The following is a 26,732-nucleotide window of genomic DNA, read 5'->3' on the forward strand; positions in this document are numbered from 1 at the left end:
TGTGAACCTTCTCCATATGAATGAAGCGTTGCATCCCGCTGCCCTTGAGGACTTGTACATCTGTTGTGTCTGGAAGCGACGGATCAGCTGAGCGTTATTCATTTTAGGCCTAGAATTATTTAATGCTTTAGCTATTTAAAAATAGCAGATATACAAGCTCACAGCGAGCTTGTATATCTGCTATTTTTGAAAAAGTCATAAAAATGTGTGCAAATCTTTGAATATATGTATAACTCAAATTTTGCTTCTGGGTGGTCCCTGGAACTAAATATTTTGAGATGGGGGTCCGTGGCCAAATAAATATCATTTTGGGGGTCCTTCACATGAAAAGGTTTGAGAACCACTGACATAGTAGTCTCCAAAGAACAGACTAACTGAGCTCCAGTTAAGTGAAAAGGACCTTTTCTTTGACGATGGCTGGCCAGATTGCTGACATAGAAACATAGGTTTTTCAAAAAACCTTAGAAGGATTCAAACAACACTTGTAGAATCGGGTCAAAATTCAAATTTTCACGATTTTTCAAAAATAGAAGATCTACAAGCTCACAGCACGGCACGAAAGCATAAAATAATGATACAAAATAATGTGTACCCGTTCTGAATGGGTTAATGAGAAGAAGAAGTTTACAAAATCTAACCACCAAATAACAGGCTAGTAAAACATGGGAAGGATATTATAGAAGCCTTTTTTTATTTTGACTGAACAAAGCTCACCTTTGCTGAGGGTAAAGAATGAATCCATGGCATACTGGAAGGCTGCTATCCCATAGACCAGTGGTTCTCAACCTTTTCAGGCCCTGACGCCCAACATAATCATATTTGAACTGGGGACCCCCCACCCTGACCAGCACTAGGAGTTGATGCATTACATTTTTTTATGACATGGTTCTATTGTGAACATAGCAGATTTACAAGCTCACAATGCCTCACGTTGTGAGCTTCTGACATGATAGTTTATTTTATTATTATTCACAATGTCTGCCTCTATTATTTGACAATTTGGCCAATGTTTAAGTTGTCATTTTAGAGGTATTAAAAAGTCCTTAAATTGGCACTTTAGACCTGTGTAGATACCCTCTATACACTTAAACTTTATGTTGGTCTGTTTACTGTTGATTGACAAAACAATGTTTCACATTAAGTTAATCATCTGGGGACCCTCAAAACAATTTGGGGACCCCCCTGGGTGTCCCGACCCAAAGGTTGAGAACCACTGCGATAGATTACAGAGTCTAGCTTTAGTGATTACTTTTGGATGAACATATCCTGTCCACTGTCCGCTCTGGACACAGCTAGATTTCATCCTTACTGTATACTGCATGGTCATACAGACTTATTAAGCTATTATTATGTGTCCGTTTGTGTGATCGATGTAATAAATGTATAGTGCGACATTGAAGGTGTGCTCGTTGCCTCCTGCAAACGTCTGACATGATAGTTTAATTTAATCGTTCAAACACGCGCTAGCGGGAGACCTTAATAATTCAGCTCCAAGCGCATCCGCTGGATAACATAAAACCAGTTTGAATTTTGCATCACGTCTCTAATATGTATCCAACGGGTTTGGCATGTTTTCTTTCATAATGTGATGACATGTTGGGCACGTCGATATTTGAGGTTTGGCACTATTTAATCATCCTAGCCGGGGTGTTCCACCGTTCTGAATTCCCATAAACTTTTTTTCATATTGCGTCTTATAAGAACTGTGTAGTATAGTTTATGATTGATATCAGAGCGTGTGTGTGTGTGTGTGTGTGTGTGTGTGTGTGTGTGTGTGTGTGTGTGTGTGTGTGTGTGTGTGTGTGTGTGTGTGTGTGTGTGTGTGTGTGTGTGTGTGTGTGATATCAGCAAGGATGTAAATCACATCAGAGATCAATCTTATCAGTGCATTTGACACAAATGATACATTGTGGACATTATACTTCTATCTGAGACTGCATGTAAACCCTGCCCTCCCCTCCCCCTCCTGCACGCACGCGTACACACACACACACACACACACACACACACACACACACACACACACACACACACACACACACACACACACACACACACACACACACACACACACATTGCCTCTCTTTTTCTGCGGAGGAGGCGAGAAATTGATGGAGGCATGAATGGGATCAAACGCGGCATGTTGTACAAAATGTGATTACGCACCAGTCACACACACACACACACACACACACACACACACACACACACACACACACACACACACACACACACACACACACACACACACACACACACACACCATAGGAGCTGATGTCAGAGAGAGAACATTGGAGAGGACATTGAAGGAGAAGAGATAGAGAGCAATGAAAAACAATAAGACAGGGTCAAAACCCAGTATACACTATACGTATACCTGACTCTAACCCTGCACCCTACCGGTATAACCCTAGTATACATACCGGTATGTATACTAGGGACTAGGCTATATGTATGTAACGGTTACTCACACCATGGAGACTTGAGTTCAATAATATTTTTTGAATTTGAGACCAGAAATAAGCTGCCCATTTGATTAGTATTATGGACACTTATTTTACATCCAAACGTATGAAATATCAGCCTTTGGTGGAATATATTATGGCCTATGGTTTTAGGCTCGACTAATGTTGCCAGCCAAATGTGCCGGGGACCCCAAAGACAACAGAGTCAAGGAAGTCAATTCCCTTTCATGCCCATACTGTATATGGAGATCCCTGATGTCCACATCACTGTGACATCACTGTGACTCTCACTCAACGGTAAACAAACCAACATAAGTGTGTACGATATCTGCACATTTATAAAGTGACAATTTAAGGACTTTCAAGACCAAACTGGCCAAACTGTCAAATATTAAGTAATACTAGAAGCTGGGGCGGCCCAGCGTCTAGTCGGCGACCTGGCCAACTCGGAACAATGTAAATAGGGAATGAATGCCCCGCCCTTTAATGCAAACCCCATTATACCTGTTTTCATAGGACCCGTTTTGACCATCTGTCTGCCTGTGTCCATTTATGCCCATATATGGAGATATCTGTATCTGTCTGTCTGTCTGTCTGTCGGCGTCCATTTTATGTCCATATATGGAGATCACTGCAGTTATAGTTCTGGGTCCATTTTATGCCCATATATGGAGATATCTGTCTATCTGCGTCCATTTTATGCCCATATATGGAGTATCTGTCTGTGCCTCCAACTGTGTTGCAGACACAGTGCCGGTTCCCCCTTTAATGCAAACCTCATTATACCTGTTGTCATAGGACCCGTTTTGAACATCTGTTTGCCTGTGTCCATTTATGCCCATATATGGAGATATCTGTATCTGTCCGTCTGCGTCCATTTTATGCCCATATATGGAGATCTTTGACCATCTGTTTGCCCTCTGTCCATTTATGTCCATATATGGAGATATCTGTATCTGTCTGTCTGCAATCCATTTTATGCCCATATATGGGGGCATTCATTTTATGCCCATATATGGAGAACGCGCGTGCCCGTGGGACGAACGGTTCTCGAGATACGCGGATTACATACATACATACATACACACTCACAGAGATTTTTTGTTGACTCATGTGGCGTACGTGATGTCAGAGCCTTTTATGAAGTGATGTCACAATGAGTCAGAGCTTTCGCCGATTTCCTCCGGAACAGCCTGATGTCAACAATCAGCCCGCATAAGGAGATTCCGAACGTTTCGCGCCGGTTCGGGAAAACCGCGCGTCAGGTCGGGTCGAGACCCGGCACTGCACTCCGTGCCGCGGCGGGAAACGCGCGTGCCGAATCTGAAGCCGGTGGGACGAACGGTTCTCGAGATACGCGGATTACATACACGCAGACACGCAGAGACTTCTCGCATTTATAGATAGATAAGAGGCGAACATTGTGAAAATAGCAGATCTACATGCTCACAACGGCGTTGTGAGCATGTAGATCTGCTGTTTTCACGATATTTATCTGTGGAACCGAGTCACATTAAATGTAATACCTACAAAGTGGTTGTCAGGGTGGGGGTCCCCAGTTCATATATGTTTATTTTGGGGGTCACGGACCCTTAGTGCAGAACCCCTGCACTAGATAACTGTCCGCTAACAGCCGCCTGTACTGACCACAGTGGTCAACGTTCAAGCGTCGCGCACCGGCTCTCAACGGTTTATGTAGGGCAGCCTCTGATGACGGTGGCGTGGAGCAGCTGATTGGCTGATTGGGACGAGTCACACCTTCGCCGATTGGCGACGCCCGGTCCTTGCGTGCAGGGGAGGGACTAGGAACGCGTGGCACAACATATGGGATGTAACGGTAAACTTATCGTCCTTGTGTTGGGGAGTCTGGGCCATGTTTGCAGTGAGCTGACATTAGGAGGATTGTAAAAGACGTCTAAATGCTATCATGGACAGTCTGTCTGTCTGTCTGTCTGTCTGTCTGTCTGTCTGTCTGTCTGGAGAAGACCTGGAGTAGCTGAAGGAATAAACTATATTACAGGAGACCACTCAAAACAAGGATTTATAATAGAGAAATGTCAACCTTCTGAAGTCAGAGTTGCTTGAAGTCCAGTGGGAAGTTTCGGCTGTCAGTTATGAGTTCGGGCGCTATGACATCTGCTATGCTTTGTTACACAATATTCTATTTTTTTTAGATGGATCTGTGGATGTGATTAATATGTTATTAATAATTATTATGTGCAGCAGTTGTATCTGGTATGATCGTATAATGTAATGTTCTTCTGATCAGGGTTTGGATCTATCTGTACTGCGCTTTCTGCAGATCCATATAAAATAATTCAAATGTCTGTCTGTCTGTGTGTGTGTGTGTGTGTGTGTGCATGCGCGTGTGCATGATGTGCGTGTGTGTGTGTGTGTGTGTGTGTGTGTGTGTGTGTGTGTGTGTGTGTGTGTGTGTGTGTGTGTGTGTGTGTGTGTGTGTGTGTGTGTGACTGTGTGTGTGTGCGTGTGCTTGTGCGTGTGCGTGTGTACGTGCATGCACGTGTGTGTGTGCGCGCGTGTGTGTGTGTGTGTGTGTGTGTGCAGAGCATCAAAGCATGAAATCATGCTGCTTGGTTCTGCAGCTCAGCTCCCATGAGCCTCTTGGGTCTCCTCAGCATCTGACAGGGTAGAGAGACCCCTCCTCTCTCTATGTCTCTCTCTCTTTCTCTCTTTCTCTCTTCTCTCTCTCTCTCTCTCTCTCTCTCTCTCTCTCTCAACTCAATTTCATTTCAACTGAGCTTTATGTCAATAGAAAACATATGTTTACATCACCAAACAAAAAGTGTCTGTCTCCCTCTTTCTCTAGTCCTCTCCTCTCCTCTCCTCTCCTCTCCTCTCCTCTCCTCTCCATGTCATTCTTCATCCTTTATCTGGGCTTCTTCAGCGGAGACGCCTGTTATTGATGAAACTACTGCACTGTGTACGTGTGTGTGTGTGTGTGTGTGTGTGTGTGTGTGTGTGTGTGTGTGTGTGTGTGTGTGTGTGTGTGTGTGTGTGCGCGCGCGTACGTGCGTGGTTGCGTGCGTGCGTCTGCAGCAGTGCAGGGGCCTGTTTCACGAAACCTAGATTAGGGATGAAGCATGGATTTATCACCTATCCTGGCTCAAGTTAGCCAGGCTCATCGCTCAATCAGTTTTATGAAAGCTGAATTATCTCGGCAGATTAGCCTGGCCGGTTAACCAGGATATTTTAAGCCAGGACTCGGTTTCATGAAAAGGAAGAACGCCGATCTGTTCTTCTTTTCAAGGAATAAACAAACGCGCATTCAGCCTGGCTTTACCATCCTGGCTTCACAAAGTCTCTCCTTCCCAGCCTGGCTTGGCGTTAGTGGAAGGGAATAAACCAGGCTGTATACAGAGGAGGCTTTGTCATGTCTGGATTTGGCTTAAATCCTGGCTTGTTTAATTCTGCTTTCATGAAACAGGCCCGAGCAGGATCAGTGTGTGTATATTTGTGCGTGTCAGTGTGAGCATAGTTGATAATATATCCTCAGATTTAGTTTATAGCTTATTAATCAGTGTTTATTGTCCCACAGAGATGTTCTGTTTCACAGTCTGTTCAACACAAAGATACACAACAATATAACAACACAACGCAACGCGACACAACAACACACTGATAGAATCATCCTATCAGTGACACAGTTTGTTTAGAGCAGCGACGGCTGAACTCTAAACTCCTGCTGAAAATATTTTTTTTCCCATGTCCTGTATCTTCGGGGACACGTATTGAGCTTGTAGATCGTTCTGAGCTTGTAGATCGTTCTGAGCTTGTAGATCGTTTTGAGCTTGTTGATGGTTCTGAGCTTGTAGATCGTTTTGAGCTTGTAGATTGTAAATCGTTTCTAGCTTGTAGATCGTTTTGAGCTTGTTGATGGTTCTGAGCTTGTAGATCGTTCTGAGCTTGTAGATTGTTTTGAGCTTGTTGATGGTTTCGAGCTTGTAGATGGTTTTGAGCTTGTAGATCGTTTCGAGCTTGTTGATCGTTTTGAGCTTGTAGATCGGCTAGTTTTTGGTAGAAGAGCTTTGGTGCGAGTGCAGCAGGGCGGGGGGAAGTGGTTCATTATTTCTTTCAGATGAACCCAGGGTGAAGAACTGAAGACGTTATCGATTCCACTGTTTCTGCTCCTGGCCGGGAGAACAGACTCACTTCTAGACACACTAAATCAATGAGGGGAGGGGCAACGGTGCAACTTTAATTAAAATAGTCTAGAAGGAAGCCTTGCTGTCACCCCTCCCCACCCCACTATCACCTTCTGCATTCTATGATCCTATAGTTTACTGAGACGCTACGCTGTCTCTCTGCATTCTATGATCCTATAGTTTACTGAGACGCTACGCTGTCCCTCTGCATTCTATGATCATATAGTTTACTGAGACGCTACGCTGTCTCTCTGCATTCTATGATCCTATAGTTTACTGAGACGCTACGCTGTCTCTCTGCATTCTATGATCATATAGTTTACTGAGACGCTACGCTGTCTCTCTGCATTCTATGATCCTATAGTTTACTGAGACGCTACGCTGTCTCTCTGCATTCTATGATCCTATAGTTTACTGAGACGCTACGCTGTCTCTCTGCATTCTATGATCCTATAGTTTACTGAGACGCTACGCTGTCTCTCTGCATTCTATGATCCTATAGTTTACTGAGACGCTACGCTGTCTCTCTGCATGCATTCTATGATCCTATAGTTTACTGAGACGCTACGCTGTCTCTCTGCATGCATTCTATGATCCTATAGTTTACTGAGACGCTACGCTGTCTCTGCATGCATTCTATGATCCTATAGTTTACTGAGACGCTACGCTGTCTCTCTGCATGCATTCTATGATCCTATAGTTTACTGAGACGCTACGCTGTCTCTCTGCATTCTATGATCCTATAGTTTACTGAGACGCTACGCTGTCTCTCTGCATTCTATGATCCTATAGTTTACTGAGACGCTACGCTGTCTCTCTGCATTCTATGATCCTATAGTTTACTGAGACGCTACGCTGTCTCTCTGCATTCTATGATCCTATAGTTTACTGAGACGCTACGCTGTCTCTCTGCATTCTATGATCCTATAGTTTACTGAGACGCTACGCTGTCTCTCTGCATTCTATGATCCTATAGTTTACTGAGACGCTACGCTGTCTCTCTGCATGCATTCTATGATCCTATAGTTTACTGAGACGCTACGCTGTCTCTCTGCATTCTATGATCCTATAGTTTACTGAGACGCTACGCTGTCTCTCTACATTCTATGATCCTATAGTTTACTGAGACGCTACGCTGTCTCTCTGCATGCATTCTATGATCCTATAGTTTACTGAGACGCTACGCTGTCTCTCTGCATTCTATGATCCTATAGTTTACTGAGACGCTACGCTGTCTCTCTGCATGCATTCTATGATCCTATAGTTTACTGAGACGCTACGCTGTCTCTCTGCATTCTATGATCCTATAGTTTACTGAGACACTACGCTGTCTCTCTGCATTCTATGATCCTATAGTTTACTGAGACGCTACGCTGTCTCTCTGCATTCTATGATCCTATAGTTTACTGAGACGCTACGCTGTCTCTCTGCATTCTATGATCCTATAGTTTACTGAGACGCTACGCTGTCTCTCTGCATTCTATGATCCTATAGTTTACTGAGACGCTACGCTGTCTCTCTGCATTCTATGATCCTATAGTTTACTGAGACGCTACGCTGTCTCTCTGCATTCTATGATCCTATAGTTTACTGAGACGCTACGCTGTCTCTCTGCATGCATTCTATGATCCTATAGTTTACTGAGACGCTACGCTGTCTCTCTGCATTCTATGATCCTATAGTTTACTGAGACGCTACGCTGTCTCTCTGCATGCATTCTATGATCCTATAGTTTACTGAGACGCTACGCTGTCTCTCTGCATGCATTCTATGATCCTATAGTTTACTGAGACGCTACGCTGTCTCTCTGCATTCTATGATCCTATAGTTTACTGAGACGCTACGCTGTCTCTCTGCATGCATTCTATGATCCTATAGTTTACTGAGACGCTACACTGTCTCTCTGCATTCTATGATCCTATAGTTTACTGAGACGCTACGCTGTCTCTCTGCATTCTATGATCCTATAGTTTACTGAGACGCTACGCTGTCTCTCTCTCTGCATTCTATGTTTACCTTGATTACTGTGAGTCTCCCTGGATAAAGAGCGTCTGATATATTCCTAAAGTTGACATTCTACTTGTCACTCTTGTTCGCATCGCGAGGCGTTGTGAGCTTGTAGATCGGCTATCTGCAATACATTTGTGCCCCACTCTCGTACGATTAAGCGAGGCTGATTTACAAAGACGTTTGGATGTGTGAGGTTTCTTGCCTGACTGTTTGGAAATAATAAAACAATAATCTGTCTGTACTGTTAGCAGCCAGGCTCACAGGTTCGATTCCTTCGTTGTCTCTTAACTCGTGACGTTCAGAGTACAGAACACATTCACTTCTCGTGTCTTTGTTTAGTGGTGTCTGTAGAATAATCAACTTTTCTTAATGTCTGCCACGACACGACTTTTACAGAAAGTCCCACATAGGCTGGGGTTCGTGTTTCAGGGGTTTGTCGTTGTACGGTGACGCATACCCCTCTGCCCATGGTGACGCGTCCCCCCTGCCCTTATATATGGTGCCCCCCCCCCCCCACTCTGCTGCAGTGCACTGACTGCATGGTTGCCCCAGACCAGACTGCAGCAGAAACAGAGCAGCTTAAACAAAGCATTCTGCTGCTGGTCGTAACCAGTGGCGTCAGTTCAGCAAAAGCTAGGGTATGGCAAAGATGGGAGTGCTCGTGGAAAATAGGCATTACATTTTGGATGACACGGTTCTATTGTGAAAATAGCAGATCTACATGCTCACAACGCCTCGCGCTGGGAGGCGTTGTGAGCATGTAGATCGGCTATTTTCACAATGTCTGAAAAAGAAGGAAAAAAAACGACTTTTGTCAGTTTTTTACACAGGTTTCTATGGTTTCGCAGCGCGAGGTGTTGTGAGCATGTAGATCGGCTATTTTCACAATGTCTGAAAAAGAAGAAAAAAAACCGACTTTTGTCAGTTTTTTACACAGGTTTCTATGGTTTCTTGGGCTGGATATGGCAGCCTGGAATGGTTTTTCAAGTGCAGCTAAACTTAGCATGTTAGTAAACGTGCCACGTTTAACAATAATGCATTGCACCTGTGCAGCTGACCTGCGGAACCTGGTAATATACCATTTTGTCAAGATGAGGAGAATACAAGTGTGGAGAATATAATTATAATACCTTGTTAAAGTGACCATTATGTAAAGTTTTGCATTTGTAGTTATTTTACTGTAATTTAACAACATAAATAAGACAAATATACATATACATAATAGGCAAAGAGACATTCATGGATTTATATTTAAAGGTAACTTTTATTTTCCCCCCTGGACCCAGGGTATGGCAGCTGCATACCCCTGCCATACCCAATTGACGCCCCTGGTCGTAACTCAGGCCCCGAGAACCGACAACCTGAAATGAATGTTATTGTGGCGGAGAGAGAGAGAGAGAGAGAGAGAGAGAGAGAGAGAGAGAGAGAGAGAGAGAGAGAGAGAGAGAGAGAGAGAGATTTGTTTTGAAGTTGATGTCTAATGAAAGATGCAGTTCACAAACATGCCAGGTTGGAATTGACACTCAATTAGTTTTACCTTCAACATTAAAGAGATATTTCCTGGTGAAAACAAAAGGTTTTTTTTGTTAAAAGTTTCAAGCTGTATATTGTGATAGTAATCATTGCTATAGAGCAGGGGTCTTCAACGTTTTCAGGCCAAGGACCCCTTAGTTGAGAGAGAGAGATGAAGCAGGGACCCCTTAGTTAAGAGAGAGATGAAGCAGGGACCCCCACAACCTGTTCATAGATTCCATGTAGTTTCATTGTTTGACAGCACAATCATCAGTGTATTTTGGATTCATGTCAATTTGTGTTTTCAGATATTTAACCACTTGAACCGTCAATACTTATTAACTTGACCTTTCACTCTGTACTTAGTCTGCTCTTTTTCCCTTCTACGCCAAAGCTCTTGGCCGAAAATAGCCGATCTACAAGCTCACAACGCCTCGCGCTGCGAGGCGTTGTGATCTTGTAGATCTGCTATTTTTGGCTAAAGTAGACCAATATATAAAATAAAAAACAGGTCTGTCTGTAAAAAAATAATAATAATAATTATAATAATAAAAAAAATAACAACCTAATCTAATTTCCTTTCTGATTACTGCTACCTTAAGTCTCTTTTGGAAAACAAATGTATTTTTATTTTTATGATGACAGGATGCAGGGGTCGTAGGGTCACAAGGTCATAGGTCAGGCCAGTGTAAAGATCTGTGTAACAACAAACTGACCAATCACACAGCACCTCTCCTCATTAAATATGCAAATGATGAGCATTTTAAGCAGGGTCTTGGTGAAAGAGGTGGGATATGGAGCATGTGAATGGATTCTTACTCTATACTGTGTACTGTTGCTTGCACTATAGAACAGGGACCCTGGGACCCCTAGGGGGTCCTTACAGATACTGCAGGGACCCCCAAATATTTGTGTGATAGGAACTTTTTTTTACACTTTCTGTGCTTTAAATATAATTAATTATTTAGATATCTTCTGCCAGGGTTTTTCCATTGATTGTATCTTATTTTGAAGACCCAGGGAAGCTATCATCGTGTCCATGTTGTGGAAATGCACGTATTATATGTCGTATTCTGAGGGAACGTTTGCCAAAAATAGTCAATAGTCAAGTCAATTAAGACTAACAGTGAAACTGAGTCAGAATGAGCTGTTCAAATCAACAGTGATCAGCTGACCTGTTCTCTATCGTCTATGTCGGGTGGAAAGCTCAGATCACCAAAACTGTTTTTTAGTCTTAACTGTTACTTTTCAGGATTCAAAAGCATCAAAAGTAGCAGATCTACAAGCTGCAACGCAACGCGCATTGAGCTTGCAGATCATGGCATGTTTAAGACGATCTTTGAAGAGAATCGTGTAAGAGTATCTATCCTGTAGTGAGAGAATGAGACCACCAGGTTTAAACTTCCTCAAGTGCACCATATCTATAACCATGGTATGTTTTAAAGTCGGTGTGAACAATGCCAGAAAAAATTTAAATTATGGTTTTATTGTTATAATGCTCAGTGTAAATTCTGTTAGAGAGGTTTTGTTCAGCTATTGTTATTTTCTCTCTCTCTCTCTCTCTCTCTCTCTCTCTCTCTCTCTCTCTCTCTCTCTCTCTCTCTCTCTCCGAAACAGCAGTGCTCTCTCGCCCCTCTCTCTCTCTCCTAGCGGGCAGTGCTGACATCATGCAGTGAAAGTGACACAACGCCAATAAATTCATTAGCTAATTGAGCGTCCAGCGGGAGAGCGCCCGTCATGACTCAACCACTTTATTGCTTTTTTCCCTCCTCGTCGTGATGTTAAAGTATCTGCTTGTATCTGAGCTTTATATTAGTCTTTTAGCCTACGGCAGTACAGCGTCACTACAGTCATGTATTTTAGCTTACAGCGTCACTACAGTAATGTATTTTAGCCTACGGCAGTACAGCGTCACTACAGTAATGTATTTTAGCCTACGGCAGTACAGCGTCACTACAGTAATGTATTTTAGCCTACGGCAGTACAGCGTCACTACAGTAATGTATTTTAGCCTATACGGCAGTACAGCGTCACTACAGTAATGTATTTTAGCCTATACGGCAGTACAGCGTCACTACAGTAATGTATTTTAGCCTACGGCAGTACAGCGTCACTACAGTAATGTATTTTAGCCTACGGCAGTACAGCGTCACTACAGTAATGTATTTTAGCCTACGGCAGTACAGCGTCACTACAGTCATGTATTTTAGCCTACGGCAGTACAGCGTCACTACAGTAATGTATTTTAGCCTACGGCAGTACAGCGTCACTACAGTAATGTATTTTAGCCTACGGCAGTACAGCATCACTACAGTAATGTATTTTATACGAACGCTCGTTCTTTTACCTTATGAGCACTGTAAGCTGATGAGGGGTTGCGCGGGTGTGTACAGTAAAAAAACATCTCCCGTAATGCTGCTCTCAAATTTCCACCACATGTGAACATCAATGGAGTCCCAAATCACTTCCTGACTGTATTCTGTGGACCTGATCTAGAAAATGTTCTACGCTCTTAACGACGGAAAGTGAGGAGTGCCATTTCACATTCATTCCTTGCATTCCCCTGCCGTCAGTTTGGCTACAGTACAGATATATGTGTCCATTGAAAACAATTATGTTTGGAAATAATCCATAGATACCTTTCTATAACATCACAAAGGTAAGCTACTTTTTGATGGCACCAGCACAAATAAATAAATTATAAATATGGCAGTAGAACTGTTAAGGGTGAGCGACAAAATAGCAGCTAGGAGAATGAGACTGCCAAAGACACCAGGAGCTGCCAGCCAGTAAACTGGTGCTGTGGGAACCAACACATGGACACTGGTCACCAGGACGTCCCACACTAACATACCGGTATGTGGATGAACTCAAGAAAGACGCAGGAGCGCAAAGCACCAACGAACTGGCAGGATGTTTGGAGAACCAGGATGACTGAAAGCAACGATGGAAGGCTGGTCTGAGGACCACCTAGAGACGGCTTTACTTTAGTCTTATAGCCGACGGCAGTACAACAGTTACACTGTTGTCTTTTAGCCTATACGTCAGCAGGCATATGCACACATAGACATCAAAGGGGGCTTCAGCCCCTGCCCTTTTACCCGTTTGTAAAAAGTGCCCTCTCCAGACCATGAATGCAGTTTTTACTATGGTAAAAATAAATACCCTCTTTCCATGCCATACCTGAAGGCAGCATTCAAGATAATTGCCTTGTCCAAACTCTCCTGAACTTGAATGCAGCATCTTATGTTGAAAGAATTGCCCTCTCTGTGTAGAAATCCATGCTGTTACGCCACATCTCCAGTGTTGACTTGATTATGCTTAGTTCAGTGTGGTATCAAGAACTGAGAATTCTCGAAAATAAAATGAGGGAAAAATAACCCTGGGTTGGGTTATTAAATAAACCTGGGTTGGGTTATTGGTGGTTTGACTGACAATTTGAGGATCCAGTGGAACCTGGAAACCTGTTAAAATACGAACAAAACCGGACAAAACACGATCTCTCTCTCTCTCTCTCTCTCTCTCTCTCTCCATATATATATTAGTGCTGTCCGAGTTAACTAAATTAATCGCAATTAACTCACCGTTATGTTAATCGCGATTAATTATTTTAATCGCAATTAATCGCATATTTACAAACATTGGCTACAATATCGGCTATATTGGCTACAAGGTCCATCCCTGTTGATGTAACAAAAATACAATGTATAATTAAAGCATAAAGGTGGACACAACAGTAATCATTTAGCAGATCCTTATACCCATCAGCTGCAGTCTGTTTAATGCAATACCATTATGATTTATTCAGGTTTTTAATTGATTTCGAATAAAAGATTAACATACTTTCGCATAAATCCAGCAAATATTTCCACTCCCAAGTTAATAACAGGGCCACGAAAGACTTGAAAGATATCCCTCTAAGTTACATTGTGTCCTGATAAACCTGATGACTTATTTGCGATTAATCGCGCGATTAACTACATAAATCATGCGATTAATCACGATTAAAATATTTAATCGTTGGACACCACTAATATATATATATATATAGATCGATAGATAGATATATAGATATGTATATGTATTATTCCATGCACATACAGTGAGAGGCGAGGCAGTCAGATTAATGCAGGCTGCGTTGCAACATCTCCAGGCGGCTGCCAGACTAGAAAACTCCTATGTCCATGTCTACCTCTTTTATTTACTAGTTACAATGTGGGCTTTTATCCAGAGCAGTAAGAAGGAAAAAACACATGTAGCCTAATACATTAAATGAGTAGTTTTCTATTGATTACTCATACCATGGAGACTTCTCTTCAATCATTTAATTTGTTATGTATTTTTCACATTCCTAAGACAAAAGATTGATTATAGTAAATGTACCCCCATTGATTCCAGATGGGGACACAAAAGCATTTGGGTCCCCATCCGGAATCAATGGAGGTAATTTTTGTAATGCAATTATTCACAAAAAAACAAAACATATAAAATAAAAAATAAATAAAAAAAACATGGCATGTAATGCACAGAATGTACAGAATGTACAGAATGTCTTCTATGCAAATGAGCCCAGATGCTAGATAGTGGAACCACATACATACTGTATGTGACCCATGTGCTCCGCCATCTCAAAGCCCTTTAGTTGTACATGTATGATGTATGGTCCATGTGCTCTGCCAGTGTAAAGCCCTTTAGTTGTACATGTGAGCTTCTCCAGGTGACAGATAGTATGTGTTGGATATCATCGCGTTGTCGGGTGGAGGAAACCGTGTATGTCCAAAACATCGTTTTTTTTTTAATTATAGTGACAATAGCGTAACATCGGAACACATCATCTTCATAGTCATGTGATCAAGGATTCTTCATATTCCATCAACATCGCTGGCCCACAATAATCCACATGGGCGCTGGGGGGCGTGTTCTCTCCTCCGCGTCATCAGCCAACCCTATATGGGGTTGGCGAAAGGGCCTTTCTGTGTGGAGTTTGCATGTTCTCCCTGTGTCCCCTAGGTTAGAAACCCTCACAAAAACATGCAGTAATCCTGGTCTCTATACTGCCTCCCCCTGGCCAGCCGGGGCGCCTGATGGAGGGGAAAGGAACTGGTTGGAATAACGTGTTCCTTCCACAGGCTACGTCCAACCGGGGAAAATCCCCCCCTGTCAGGTGAAAAGAAGCGGGTTGGACTCCTCATGCACTGAAGGAAGCATGGGGTCAGTCCGTTGCTCTCCCCAGGTTGGCAGAGGGAGTGTAGCGCCCATGCAGGATTACATTAGACAATTGACACCGGGTTAAACATTTAATGGGTTACAAAAATTGTGGGATAAAAACGTAGACAAAAAAGCCCCTTTTGAAACATGGAGATAGGAGGCTGATACCTGACGGCAGCGGTTCTGTTCTACATCTGAGGATGTGATGCCAGATGACAGATTATGGGTCTGAATAATATCATGGACAGTGTGATAATAATAATACTGTTACGGACAGTCAGTGTGCGTCTGGCTTGTGTCCCCGTGTCGCTGCGTAGCGGCAGAACATCCATCATCTTCCTGTCTGTCTGTGTCTCTGGACCATGTTAGATACACTGTATATCTATGGGTGATGATGTCCATAACGTCACACACATTTAAACCAACATCAAACATCTATGAATTATTCCACGGCCGAACGAAGTCGGCTTGCATTTTATTTATTTTTAGGGTCACTTCAGAACGCTAAAACGAGGAAAGATTTGAGAGAAGAATTTGAGAAATGAGGTCACATATCGACTACATGAACAATCAGTCCCACCGCAGTCAATATTCACAGAGAACGTTCTTCCAATACACGTTTATTTTGTTAGCTTTGTTTCCACTGGCTTTTTACTGCGGCATCAAAAGAATATCCAATGAATTCACATTTATCCCAGACAGATAAATCAGTAGGAAGAGCTGTCTGACTGTCTGGCTAAACGCCAGGCTAACTAAAAGCCCACATTTAAAATTGTAAGGAAGCAATTTGTTAAGTGTCTGTCTGTCTGTCTGTCTGTCTGTCGACGGATGTAGCTTATACATGCATAAAACAAGAGAGGGAAAGTGAAATACTTTGTTGGTCATAAAGTTTTCACTACCAGTCCTAACAGGACTTAAACATTTTACAGCAGCTTTTATCAATCTGTTTTTTCCCTGTCTATCCACAAGTTTCCAACGTCCCATTGTGCATTGTGCATTGCGGGGGCGGCATAGCTCAGGGGTAGAGAAACCGCTATTAGAGCACGAAGGGTTCCCGAAGGGTTCCCAGTTCGAATCCGGGCTCCCCCTGAGTTAATGTCGAAGAGTCCTTGAGCAAGACTCTGAACCATGGACGGATTAACCCCTGCGAGGGCCCCTGGCCAATAGTTTTTTTAGGGCCCCCCACCCTCCATCCTAACCCCCCCTCCCTCCCGATGCACACTACCCAGCTCATATTTTAAGCCATGATTATCATCTGTGGGCCAAGAAAGCACCTGTAGACAACAGAGGAGGGGCCCACACATTAGATTTGTAATTAATGTATACATTTAATTTTAGTAAATTGTCAATGACCACGCAGCCCAGTTCCCCCAAGGGCTCCTGAGAGCCAAGGGCCCCTGGCAACGGCCCCACTGGCCCAATGGTTAATACAGCCCTGCTCTGAACCCCTAATTGCTCCCGGTGAGTAGGTTGGTGCTTTGCATGGTTTCCTCCGCCACCAGTGTATGAATGTGTGCGTGAATAGGTGAATGTAATGCACAATCTATGTAAAGCGCCTTGGATAAAAGCGTTATATAAATGCACCATTTACCATTAAAGGTGTGTGGCAGTTCCGGTGTCCCAGCCAAGTGTGATCTACAAGCTCACACCGGTTGCATCTGCAACGCGACATGAGCTTGTATGTCAGCTGTTCTCCGGATGTGTCCCACACATAATTCTGCAGTAAATTACCGCGGAAACAGGTGGATAAATTCAAGCTTTTCTCGAGGATTAAGCCGCTGAACGTCATTTCGTCTCCAATGTCCAAAACTGTACGTTTCCAGGATTCAAATTAATCTTGCCAGGTTTCAAGCTCACAGATCTGATGCTTTTGTGTAACACTGTAGTAAAGAGGTTTTCAAACTAGTTTGACTCCGAACACCACGGTAAAAAAACCTTTCATCCACGGCACCCCTGAATTACACTGTTAACACAGCGGGTGCCCAGAATTATTCAACTTTTAATTTGCTGGTGCCCATGGCAACCCGCCATTTTACCTACCTTTTAAGTACTGGCGAGAAAAGTAATCCGAGTAAATGTAATCCAAGCATGTCCTGTTTATTTCGCGAAGATCTTTTCTTTCAGTCAGGACCGTTTTTTATCAATTCTAAGCCACAGTGTTTGTGTTACGGCCGGTAGAACAGGCCGCCGTTTTGAGAAAAAAAGAAAAAAGGAAAAGAATCCGGAGAAAACAGCATTTTCGTGCAGCCGCTAAACAGGAAGTCAACGAGACAGACAGCACGTCCGGGTGACGTAATTTCGCGGTGCATGTTGGGAAATGGAGTTTGTTTCATCACCGCGGTAGCCAAGTACAGTAGCTACAGTTAAGTATAGTTTACTGTACAACACGTCAACGCGTCGTTGGGCACTCGTAAACATCAAAGAGATTGGTGCGTGGGCACCACGACGCCGTTTAATGTGTTAATGTTTAGAATCTTACATCATTACGAGACGTACTGTAAATGCACATCTTTCCACTTGAGATACGTTAGTCTATGTCACAGGGAAATATCTGTTTCCATCAGAACTGACTGAAAATAACTTTATACTTGACGTTTAACCACTTGAACCCCAGCATCCCTATTCTGGGGGGAAGGTTCTGCTATTTTTGGTGAAGAGAGCTGGGGTAGATGGAAAAATAAATGTTTCACTAACCATAGTGAAGTGATATTGATGAATTCCAAATATTATCAAAGTATTCTGAGGCACCCATGGACTGACATCACGGCACCCTCGGGTGCCACAGCACCCACTTTGGGAAACGCTGCTGTAGTGAACCTACAGTAGGATCATTCATTTACAGAAGAAATAAAACCCACAAAAAGGTTCTGAACACGGAGATGAGAGTTTTCTGCTGGACGGCGACGTGAGCATCCTGGCGCGGCTCCTTAACGACGCCGAGCCTTAACGAGCCTTAACGAGCCTTAACGAGCTTCCATACTTTAACCTGACAGCTTTATTCCTTCCATGTTCGTCCAGAGAGTCCTCCAGTCGTCCCGCGGAGACGCTGAGACGTCATCCAGACAGAGAGCACGGCCTTAACCCATTTAGGGCCTAGAATTATTGAATGCTTTAACCAGTGAAAAATAGCAGATATACAAGCTCACAGCGCGGCACCGAGTGCCGCGCCGCGAGCTTGTAGATCTGCTATTTTTGAAAAAGGCGTGAAAATGTGTGCAAATCTTTGAATATATGTATTTTATATATCTTCTGGGTGGTCCCTGGAACGAAATATTTTGAGATGGGGGTCCGTGGCCAAATAAATATCATTTTGGGGGTCCTTCACATGAAAAAGGTTTGAGAACCACTGACATAGCAGTCTCTCAAGAACAGACTAACTGAGCTCCAGTTAAGTGAAAAGGACCTTTTCTTTGACGATGGCTGGCCAGATTGCTGACATAGAAACATAGGGTTTTTCAAAAAAGTCTTAGAAGGATTCAAAAGACACTTATAGAATCGGGCCAATATAGAATCTAATTTTCACGATTTTTCAAAAATAGCAGATCTACAAGCTCGCAGCGCGGCACTCGGTGCCGTGCTGTGAGCTTGTATATCTGCTATTTTTCAATAGTTAAAGTATCACATAATGATACACAATACAGTGTACCCGTTCTGAATGGGTTTAAAGAGATGACATGGTCATCATCATATTCATAAGGCTGTCTCTGACCGCTGCCTCGCGCTGCGCTCACACTGGCAGACACAGACAGGGGCGTCACAAGGGGGGGAAAGTGGGACTGAGTTACTAGGGCCCAAATAAGTTATAGGGGCCTACATTATTTTATACTTTAGCTATTGAAAAATAGCAGATCTACAAGCTCGCAGCTTGTAGATTGAAGTCATGGAAATGTGTGCAAATCTTTGCATTTATTATGTATTTTTTAAGCAAAAATTTTTAACTGAAATGTAGCTTCTGGGGGGTCCCTGAAACTAAATATTTTGAGATGTGGGTCCGTGGCCAAATACATATCATTTTGGGGGTCCTTGACATGAAAAGGTTTGAGCACCACTGACATAGAAACATAGCAACGTGGCACTCGGTGCCGCGCTGTGAGCTTGTATATCTGCTATGTTTCAATAGTTAAAGCACAAAATAATGCGTAATAATGCTAAGTCCTAAATACTCCCCCTATGAAGAACATTCATGGGGGGCCCGCAGTGAATCCTTGAACCCAGGGCCCAGAATTTGGTGCGACACCCCTGCCGCGGCCTTATGCTGCGCTCACACTGGCAGACACAGAGATAGAGAGATGTTTGTCTCTGTGTATCTCTGTTTGGGGGCCAGGAAGGCAGAGAGTCTAGGACAAGATGTCCTGGGCTTTCTGTCAGCATCCCTGCGTCAGATGATCTGAGTGAACGGCTGGGGTTGCAGGGTTCAATCCAGTGTTAATTTTGTCGACTAAGATTTAAGATTAAAAGACTTATTACAAGATTTTGGGAGTGTGTCGCTGTTACTACATGTCATCTTTTCGACACCCGACTCTAACCCCCACCCTAACCCTAACCTCCGTGGAGTGAGTCGCTAACCCTCTACTCCCTCCGGTCGAAATGATGGTCATTCGAAAGAGCGCGATTTCCCCAAGATTTTGATGTTTTGATTATTATTTTTTTAGATGACTAAAATATCACTGAAACTAAGTGAAATGTTACTATGTGACTATGACTAAAACCCAATCAACATTAGCTGTCAGAATCTGCGCGGGGCAGAATGCTCCAGCAGGAGGCAGTGACTCACGGCTGGTGAGTCAGAGAGATGAGTGGATGTTCAGCACAGCGCCTCTCCTTACAATAGAAATGTTACAACGTTGTTCAACATCTGGTCCGAGGCCTGTTTCTACTGCGCCTTTTCTCTTTTGGCTGATCTTGCTGCAATTAGCCCTATTCACGACCCGCCCACTCAGCATCCCCCGGGTGCTGAAGTCCCGTTTTGAAGGGGAAAATCCTACTATAGCCTATAGAGTGAACACAGAAATCGCAAATTTAATGCAATTTCCGAATAGTAAAGTATAAAATACGGCTAGCATGATCAAGAACACAAGATAGTAAACGGCACAAACCATTATAATTTACTTTACCGTTAGAAATAACGATTTGTTGGCTTTAAGTCCAGTATAGTTTCCCCTTCAAATTGAAGTCAGCACCCGGGGAAAACTGAGAAACGGAAGTAGGTGGGCGGGCTGTGAATAGGGCTAATTTACCATTAGTGGCGTTTCCATAAAGCCTCTTAATGCACATTAAGCCGTTTGCGCTTAAATCCTTTTATGGAAACACTTCAAAATTCGAATAAACATTCATTATCCACAAAAACTTTTATCCGCTTGGAGGAGGTGGATTTTGAGGCTTTATCGAATAAACAAATGGAAACGGGTCAGACAATAAATGCGAATAAATGGTGACGTTCTGGTCCATATCGTCCTCTTATAACACTTTCCCCCGCCGCTTAATTAACGTCCATTGTATAGCGTTAGCTCACAAAACAAACCTGTTGTTACACACGGAGTGACCCTTCGTCATCACACCGTGTTGCGCGTGCCAAAAGTGGCCGATCTACAAGCTCACAGCAGCTCGCATCTGCAACGCTGCAGGATGAGTGTGCAGCGAGTCACAGCAGTGCTCACGTCGGGTCTCTCGGTCTGAAAAAATCAGCCCCATCCTAAGCCCGCGGGAAGTGTTTACAGCACATCGGTCAGACGGACCCAGGCAGGATCTCCCAAGAATCGCATTTCATCAGTTTAATGGAAACAGGCTAAATTCGCTTTGTCTTAATACGCATTTCTGATAATTCGCTTCCCTAATTCGGATACGTTTATGGAAACATGGCTATTGATGGCGTCCATATGGGGTCCAACCTATGTTCCCCAGGTTCTATGTTCCCCAGGTTCTATGTTCCCCACCTCACAGCATTAGTTTAGTGAGGTTAGGGTTAGGGTTAGGGTTAAGGTTAGGGGTAGGTTTAGGTGGTAAGAAAGTGGGGAACATAGAACCTGAACATAGGCACGGTCCCGTCCATATAATGTAGCCTACTGTATGTGTAACAAGTGTTAGTACACTGTAACAAGTGTTAGTACACTGTCACTCAGCATGGCCTGTCTATATTTATCAAGGGAGGGCGCGATCTCTTTTGGCATCCCAGTCCCAGTCCTGGAGACGCGTTCCAACGGCGGGGGCGGGGTGCCGTCAGGAGACGGCACCTGGAGACAGGGACGCGATTCTCGTCCCCACGGGGGACATTGCAAAAATACGTTATTTCTTATAACATATTAGTTGATTGCATGTTTACATTAGTGCAAAATGGTATTACAACGTAATGAAACGGCACTATTGTATAGTTTATTAAAATAATTCGAGTCGAGCGGGCGTCCGCCTGACTCCGCCATGACAGTTTTCACGGACCAATCAGAGTCCACTAGCGACTCTCACGTGGGCAGAAGAGCTCTGAAGGGAGGGGGCTGAGGGGGGGCTGGGGCCGGACCAGCCTTGGGAATCCACCAGACGCCAAACCACGTGCCCCAAGCATACAACCCTGATTGGCCAAACAGTGAAACTGTTTGGGGAAAAAGAATCTAAACCAAGCGGTACCAGACCGTACTACAACACCACTACCGCCAGGGGGTGTTGTTGTGTTCGGTCTGGTTTACCAGGCAATGGCTACGAGTGCACAAGGTGCAAGTTGGCACCTGGACAGAGTGCAGTCTAGTTTACCATGCTGTAGCTGGAACGGCTCCGTCAGAGACATCACCCAGGCCAGTCTGCTGACCGAAGGGTTCGGGGACCCCCAGGGGTCCTTGAGGGGGATTCCAGATTCCCTGTTCCGGGGACCCCCAGGGGTCCTTGAGGGGGATTCCAGATTCCCTGTTCCGGGGACCCCCAGGGGTCCTTGAGGGGGATTCCAGATTCCCTGTTCCGGGGACCCCCAGGGGTCCTTGAGGGGGATTCCAGATTCCCTGTTCCGGGGACCCCCAGGGGTCCTTGAGGGGGATTCCAGATTCCCTGTTCCGGGGACCCCCAGGGGTCCTTGAGGGGGATTCCAGATTCTCTGGTCCGGGGACCCCCAGGAGTCCTTGAGAGGGATTCCAGATTCCCTGGCACAACATATTCCCAGATGTTTCTAAAGCACTTCTATAAATACTAGAAAGATGCGAAATTGCAAGCGTGGTTGCCGTGACTATATTCTGCAGGTAGCTAACTGTCATGTGAAGCTCAACCAATCCTCCAGCTAGCACCACTTCCCCATTGAATTCCAATTGCACTTTTCCCCCATTGAATTCCAATTGCACTTTTCCCCCATTGAATTCCAATTGCACTTTTCCCCCATTGAATTCCAATTGCACTTTTCCCCCATTGAATTCCAATTGCACTTTTCCCCCATTGAATTCCAATTGCACTTTTCCCCCATTGAATTCCAATTGCACTTTTCCCCCATTGAATTTATCTAGAAGAAGAATAAAGTTTCCCCAGGACTGCAGTCAACCACACTAATAACTAGAAAGATGCAATTGGAAATTGCAAGTGTGGTTGCATATTTATTGCCTAGATCAGTGGTTCTCAACCTTTTCAAGCCGCGACCCCCAAAATAATCATATTTGAACAGGGGACCCCCCACCCTGATGAGCACTAAGAGTTGAGGCATTACATTCTCTATAACACGGTTCTGTTGTGAAAATAGCAGATCTATATGCTCACAACGCCTCGCGCTGCGAGGCATTTCTGCCTCTAATATTTGACAATTTGGCCAATTGTCATTTTAGAAGTATTGAAAAGTCCTTAAATTGTCATTTTAGAAATATGCAGATACCCTCTTTACACTTAACACATATGGTGCCAACCCCGAGTTTCCCGAGTTTGTATTGGTACTAGTGCTGTGCCAACCCCGAGTTTCCCGAGTTTGGGCCGTTTTTGAAAAAAAAAATCATTTTTTTTTTTTTCAAATTTTTTTTTTGGACCTCCAGAAATGTATTAGGCATGATCGCGATCGCGAAATTGCATGTTTAACCCCCATACCAACCCATTCTTTCAAACATGGCAGCCATGTTTGTTTACATCTGAAGAAAACATAATGGCTCATAAATCATGAATGCCTGAACGGATTTCCAAGCGGATTTTTTTGTTTGAAAGCTGTGAACAGCCTGCACACACGTGGTGCATCATCTAGGCATGGGCGTGCACTTTTTACACAATTGCGCAATTACATGGAAGTCTATGGTAACCATGGCAACGTGGCCCATTGAAGAGAAAAAATCATGGCTACATAAGTGTTAAACTTTATTCTGGTTTGTTTACTGTTGAGTGAGAAAACAATGTTGCACATTAAGTTAATCACCTGGGGACCCCCCAAAATAGTTTGGGGACCCCCCTGGGGGTCCCGACCCACAGGTTGAGAATTGGCCTAGATAGCCAGCCGTCATGTGAAGCTCGACCAATCCTCCAGCTAGCACCACTCCCCCATTGAACTCAATGGACTTACTCTACAATGGTGATGTCACCGAGAATGCTGCTCCTGATTGGCTAAAAGTTGATATGGAAGAAAAAACAGGCCGGGCTAGAACAATAGTGTGGTTTCCCTACTAATGACTCTTCCTCTCCCTCCCTCCCTCTCTCTCTCTCTCTCTCTCTCTCTCTCTCTCTCTCTCTTTAGGCAGTGTGGTATAATGTTTCTCTCTCTCGCCCCCTGCAGGCAGTGTGGTGTACCTGGGGATGATGGTGGGAGCGTTCTTCTGGGGTGGGATGTCGGACAAGGTGGGCCGCAGACAGATCCTCCTGGTCTGCATGTCCACCAACGGATTCTTCGCCTTCCTGTCCTCCTTCGTCCAGGGTTACGGCCTCTTCCTGCTGTGTCGACTCATCGCAGGCTTCGGGTGAGTCTTGGTTGGTTGGGGTTGGGGTTGGGGGTAAGGGGTGAGGGTGGGGTTCCCTTCGCCCAGGGTTACGGCCTCTTCCTGCTGTGTCGACTCATCGCAGGCTTCGGGTGAGTCTTGGTTGGTTGGGGTTGGGGTTGGGGTTGGGGGTAAGGGGTGAGGGTGGGGTTCCCTTCGTCCAGGGTTACGGCCTCTTCCTGCTGTGTCGACTCATCGCAGGCTTCGGGTGAGTCTTGGTTGGTTGGTTAAGATAAGATAAGATAAGCTAAGAAAACTTTGGCCCACAGGCAGTCAGTCAGTATAGAACAATAAAACATACATAGAATACATAAATGCATTAAAAACTAGATAAAATGCATCCCATGACATGGCAGTGATCAAGGGCTGTGGGGGTTGGAACTATTCAAACATTTTCTTATTTAAAATCTCCACTGCAGTTTGCACAAATGATGACTTATAGCCCTTCTTCATTGCTAGAGGAACTCTAAGCCTCCTGCCTGATGCCAAACGCCCATAGACTCGCATGCATTCTGTGAACTTGCAGTTCAGAGATTTATCACTATCCTCCAATAGAAGTCTATGTAGAAAACCTGGCCTGGTGGAGTGAACAGATTGGGTGTAACTCTGAGAGTGAAACAAGACAAATACCTATCAACCAATGTTCCCTCTAAGCTGCGCGCATGCGCGCCCGCGCACAACTCAGGACGCTGTCGCGCACGACAAATCTTTGTAGCGCACGGCAGATTAACACCAATAGATTTGTGAAACGCAGCAGTTGATTATTTTGTGTACAGACTCTGTCTGCCTGCATATGCTTAACATAGGCAACGCTAGGTCTCTCTCTCTCTCTCTCTCTCTCTCTCTCTCTCTCTCTCTCTCTCTCTCGGCTGCCTCCCCCCCCTCGCCAAATTCTCTCGCTCTCGCTCTGTCTCCGTCTTGACTGGATTCTCGCTCGCCTCCCCCTCCTCTCTCTCTATCTCTCTCTCTCTCACACACACACATGCACGCAGGCACGTGTGGTAAACAGAGACTTCTTCGGACTAAATTGTTTTATTGCCGTCATAAAACCTTCTCAGTTACATCTTCTATGTGTTCATTAACGTTAGCAACAGCGTGGCTGTAGGGCAGGCTACCAAAACAAAACAAACGCATGTGCTTTGCTTCGCGTATCAGAAGCTCAGAGGACCATGGTTGGTAATGTGCAGTTTCATAAAGAAATCCCCCGCCTGTGCACAGCAGAGATTAGACCTACAGTACACACTATACTCCTCCATCCAGCATCCATGTTTCTCTGGAGCTGAGAGCTTGGCGTCTCACCTTCACGACGAGTTACAGTAACAAAAATAACTCCAGTCCTGTTATGCATTGGTCCCAAATTGGGTCTGGGGACCCCCGGGGATCTTGAGGTAGTTCCAGGGGTCCCCAGCAAAAGGAACCAAATGGACCCTTATGTAACTCAGAGTGTACAAATGGAACCCCACAGAGTTAAATTAATTTGTTGATTTTATAAAAAAAATATAAATTGGGTTAGGGTTAGGGAGAGAGTCCACCTCTCTGTAAGGTTATGGGCTAGCTTAGGTCATATTATATGATTTAATTTTTGGGAAAGCAATCTACAAGGTCAAAAGCCAGTGTTCTTTTAAATTGAGTGTGAAATGGTAGGCCTATACCAAATTTTCGCATGCATGCTTACATTGGCACTTTGGCACATACAGTAGGCTACACATAGTGCTTTTGGACTGTATTTTATTCATAATAATGACACTTCTTTAGATGTGTCAATGTCAATATGTCAATGTATTGTTATTTTGACTCATATTTAGGCCCATTGTTTGTATTGTATTTACACAACATGTTGTCATCATGTGTATATACTATATAAGATAGATAGATTTATTATCCCAAGGGGGGAAATCAGTCTGTAGGCATACCCGAGGGAAGTAGGGGTGCTGGAGGTGCGGCCGCACCCCCTCCCCCAGGTCCCACCGCACCCCCTACCGCCCCTCCCCAAGGGGGTTGGGAGGAAAATAAAAATAAATATTCATATAATAAGAAAATTGCACCAGTGGCATGTAGGGGCTATTGGCTACTTCTATTTCCAGGACAATTTCAAAATAAACATGTTGAATGATCGATTGTATAGATGAAAACGTTAAAATAAAGACTTTTGTTTTGAAATGCGCTTCTGTGCAGAGAGGAAATAGCTTTCCTAGGACGCCCCTTTAACGGTCGGCCACCTCTCTCTCGTCCGTGCGCACCGTGCGTCATCATGGACTCGTAGTGAGATAAACAACACGGGCATATTAAGGAATATAAACAGAACACCAAGACAAGACCATGTAGGCTATGAAGGCATTAAACATCGTCCTCTGCTCCTCTCATCCTCATACCTGGTGAGTCGTGGCTTAGAGTTAGAGTAATGATGGATGCTAATGCTGCTGGCTAATGGCTACACTGTTTGGGCTAGTGGCTATGGTGAA

At 44.2% G+C, this 26,732-nt stretch overlaps 1 protein-coding gene across 1 annotated transcript in view; it reads left to right on the forward strand.

Annotated features, from left to right (window-relative positions):
- sv2ca (synaptic vesicle glycoprotein 2Ca) overlaps positions 1-26,732 on the forward strand; it is a gene marked incomplete at both ends in the record, with an annotated part of 86,849 nt that overhangs the window by 17,218 nt on the left and 42,899 nt on the right. Inside the window, one exon of the mRNA XM_080738857.1 lies at positions 24,076-24,252. Coding sequence (XP_080594983.1) covers positions 24,076-24,252 — 177 coding nt within the window. The remainder of the gene's footprint in view (positions 1-24,075; positions 24,253-26,732) is intronic.

The sequence above is a fragment of the Nannobrachium achirus genome, assembly GCF_963921795.1.
Source record: "Nannobrachium achirus genome assembly, chromosome: 12".
Taxonomy (NCBI): Eukaryota; Metazoa; Chordata; class Actinopteri; order Myctophiformes; family Myctophidae; genus Nannobrachium; species Nannobrachium achirus.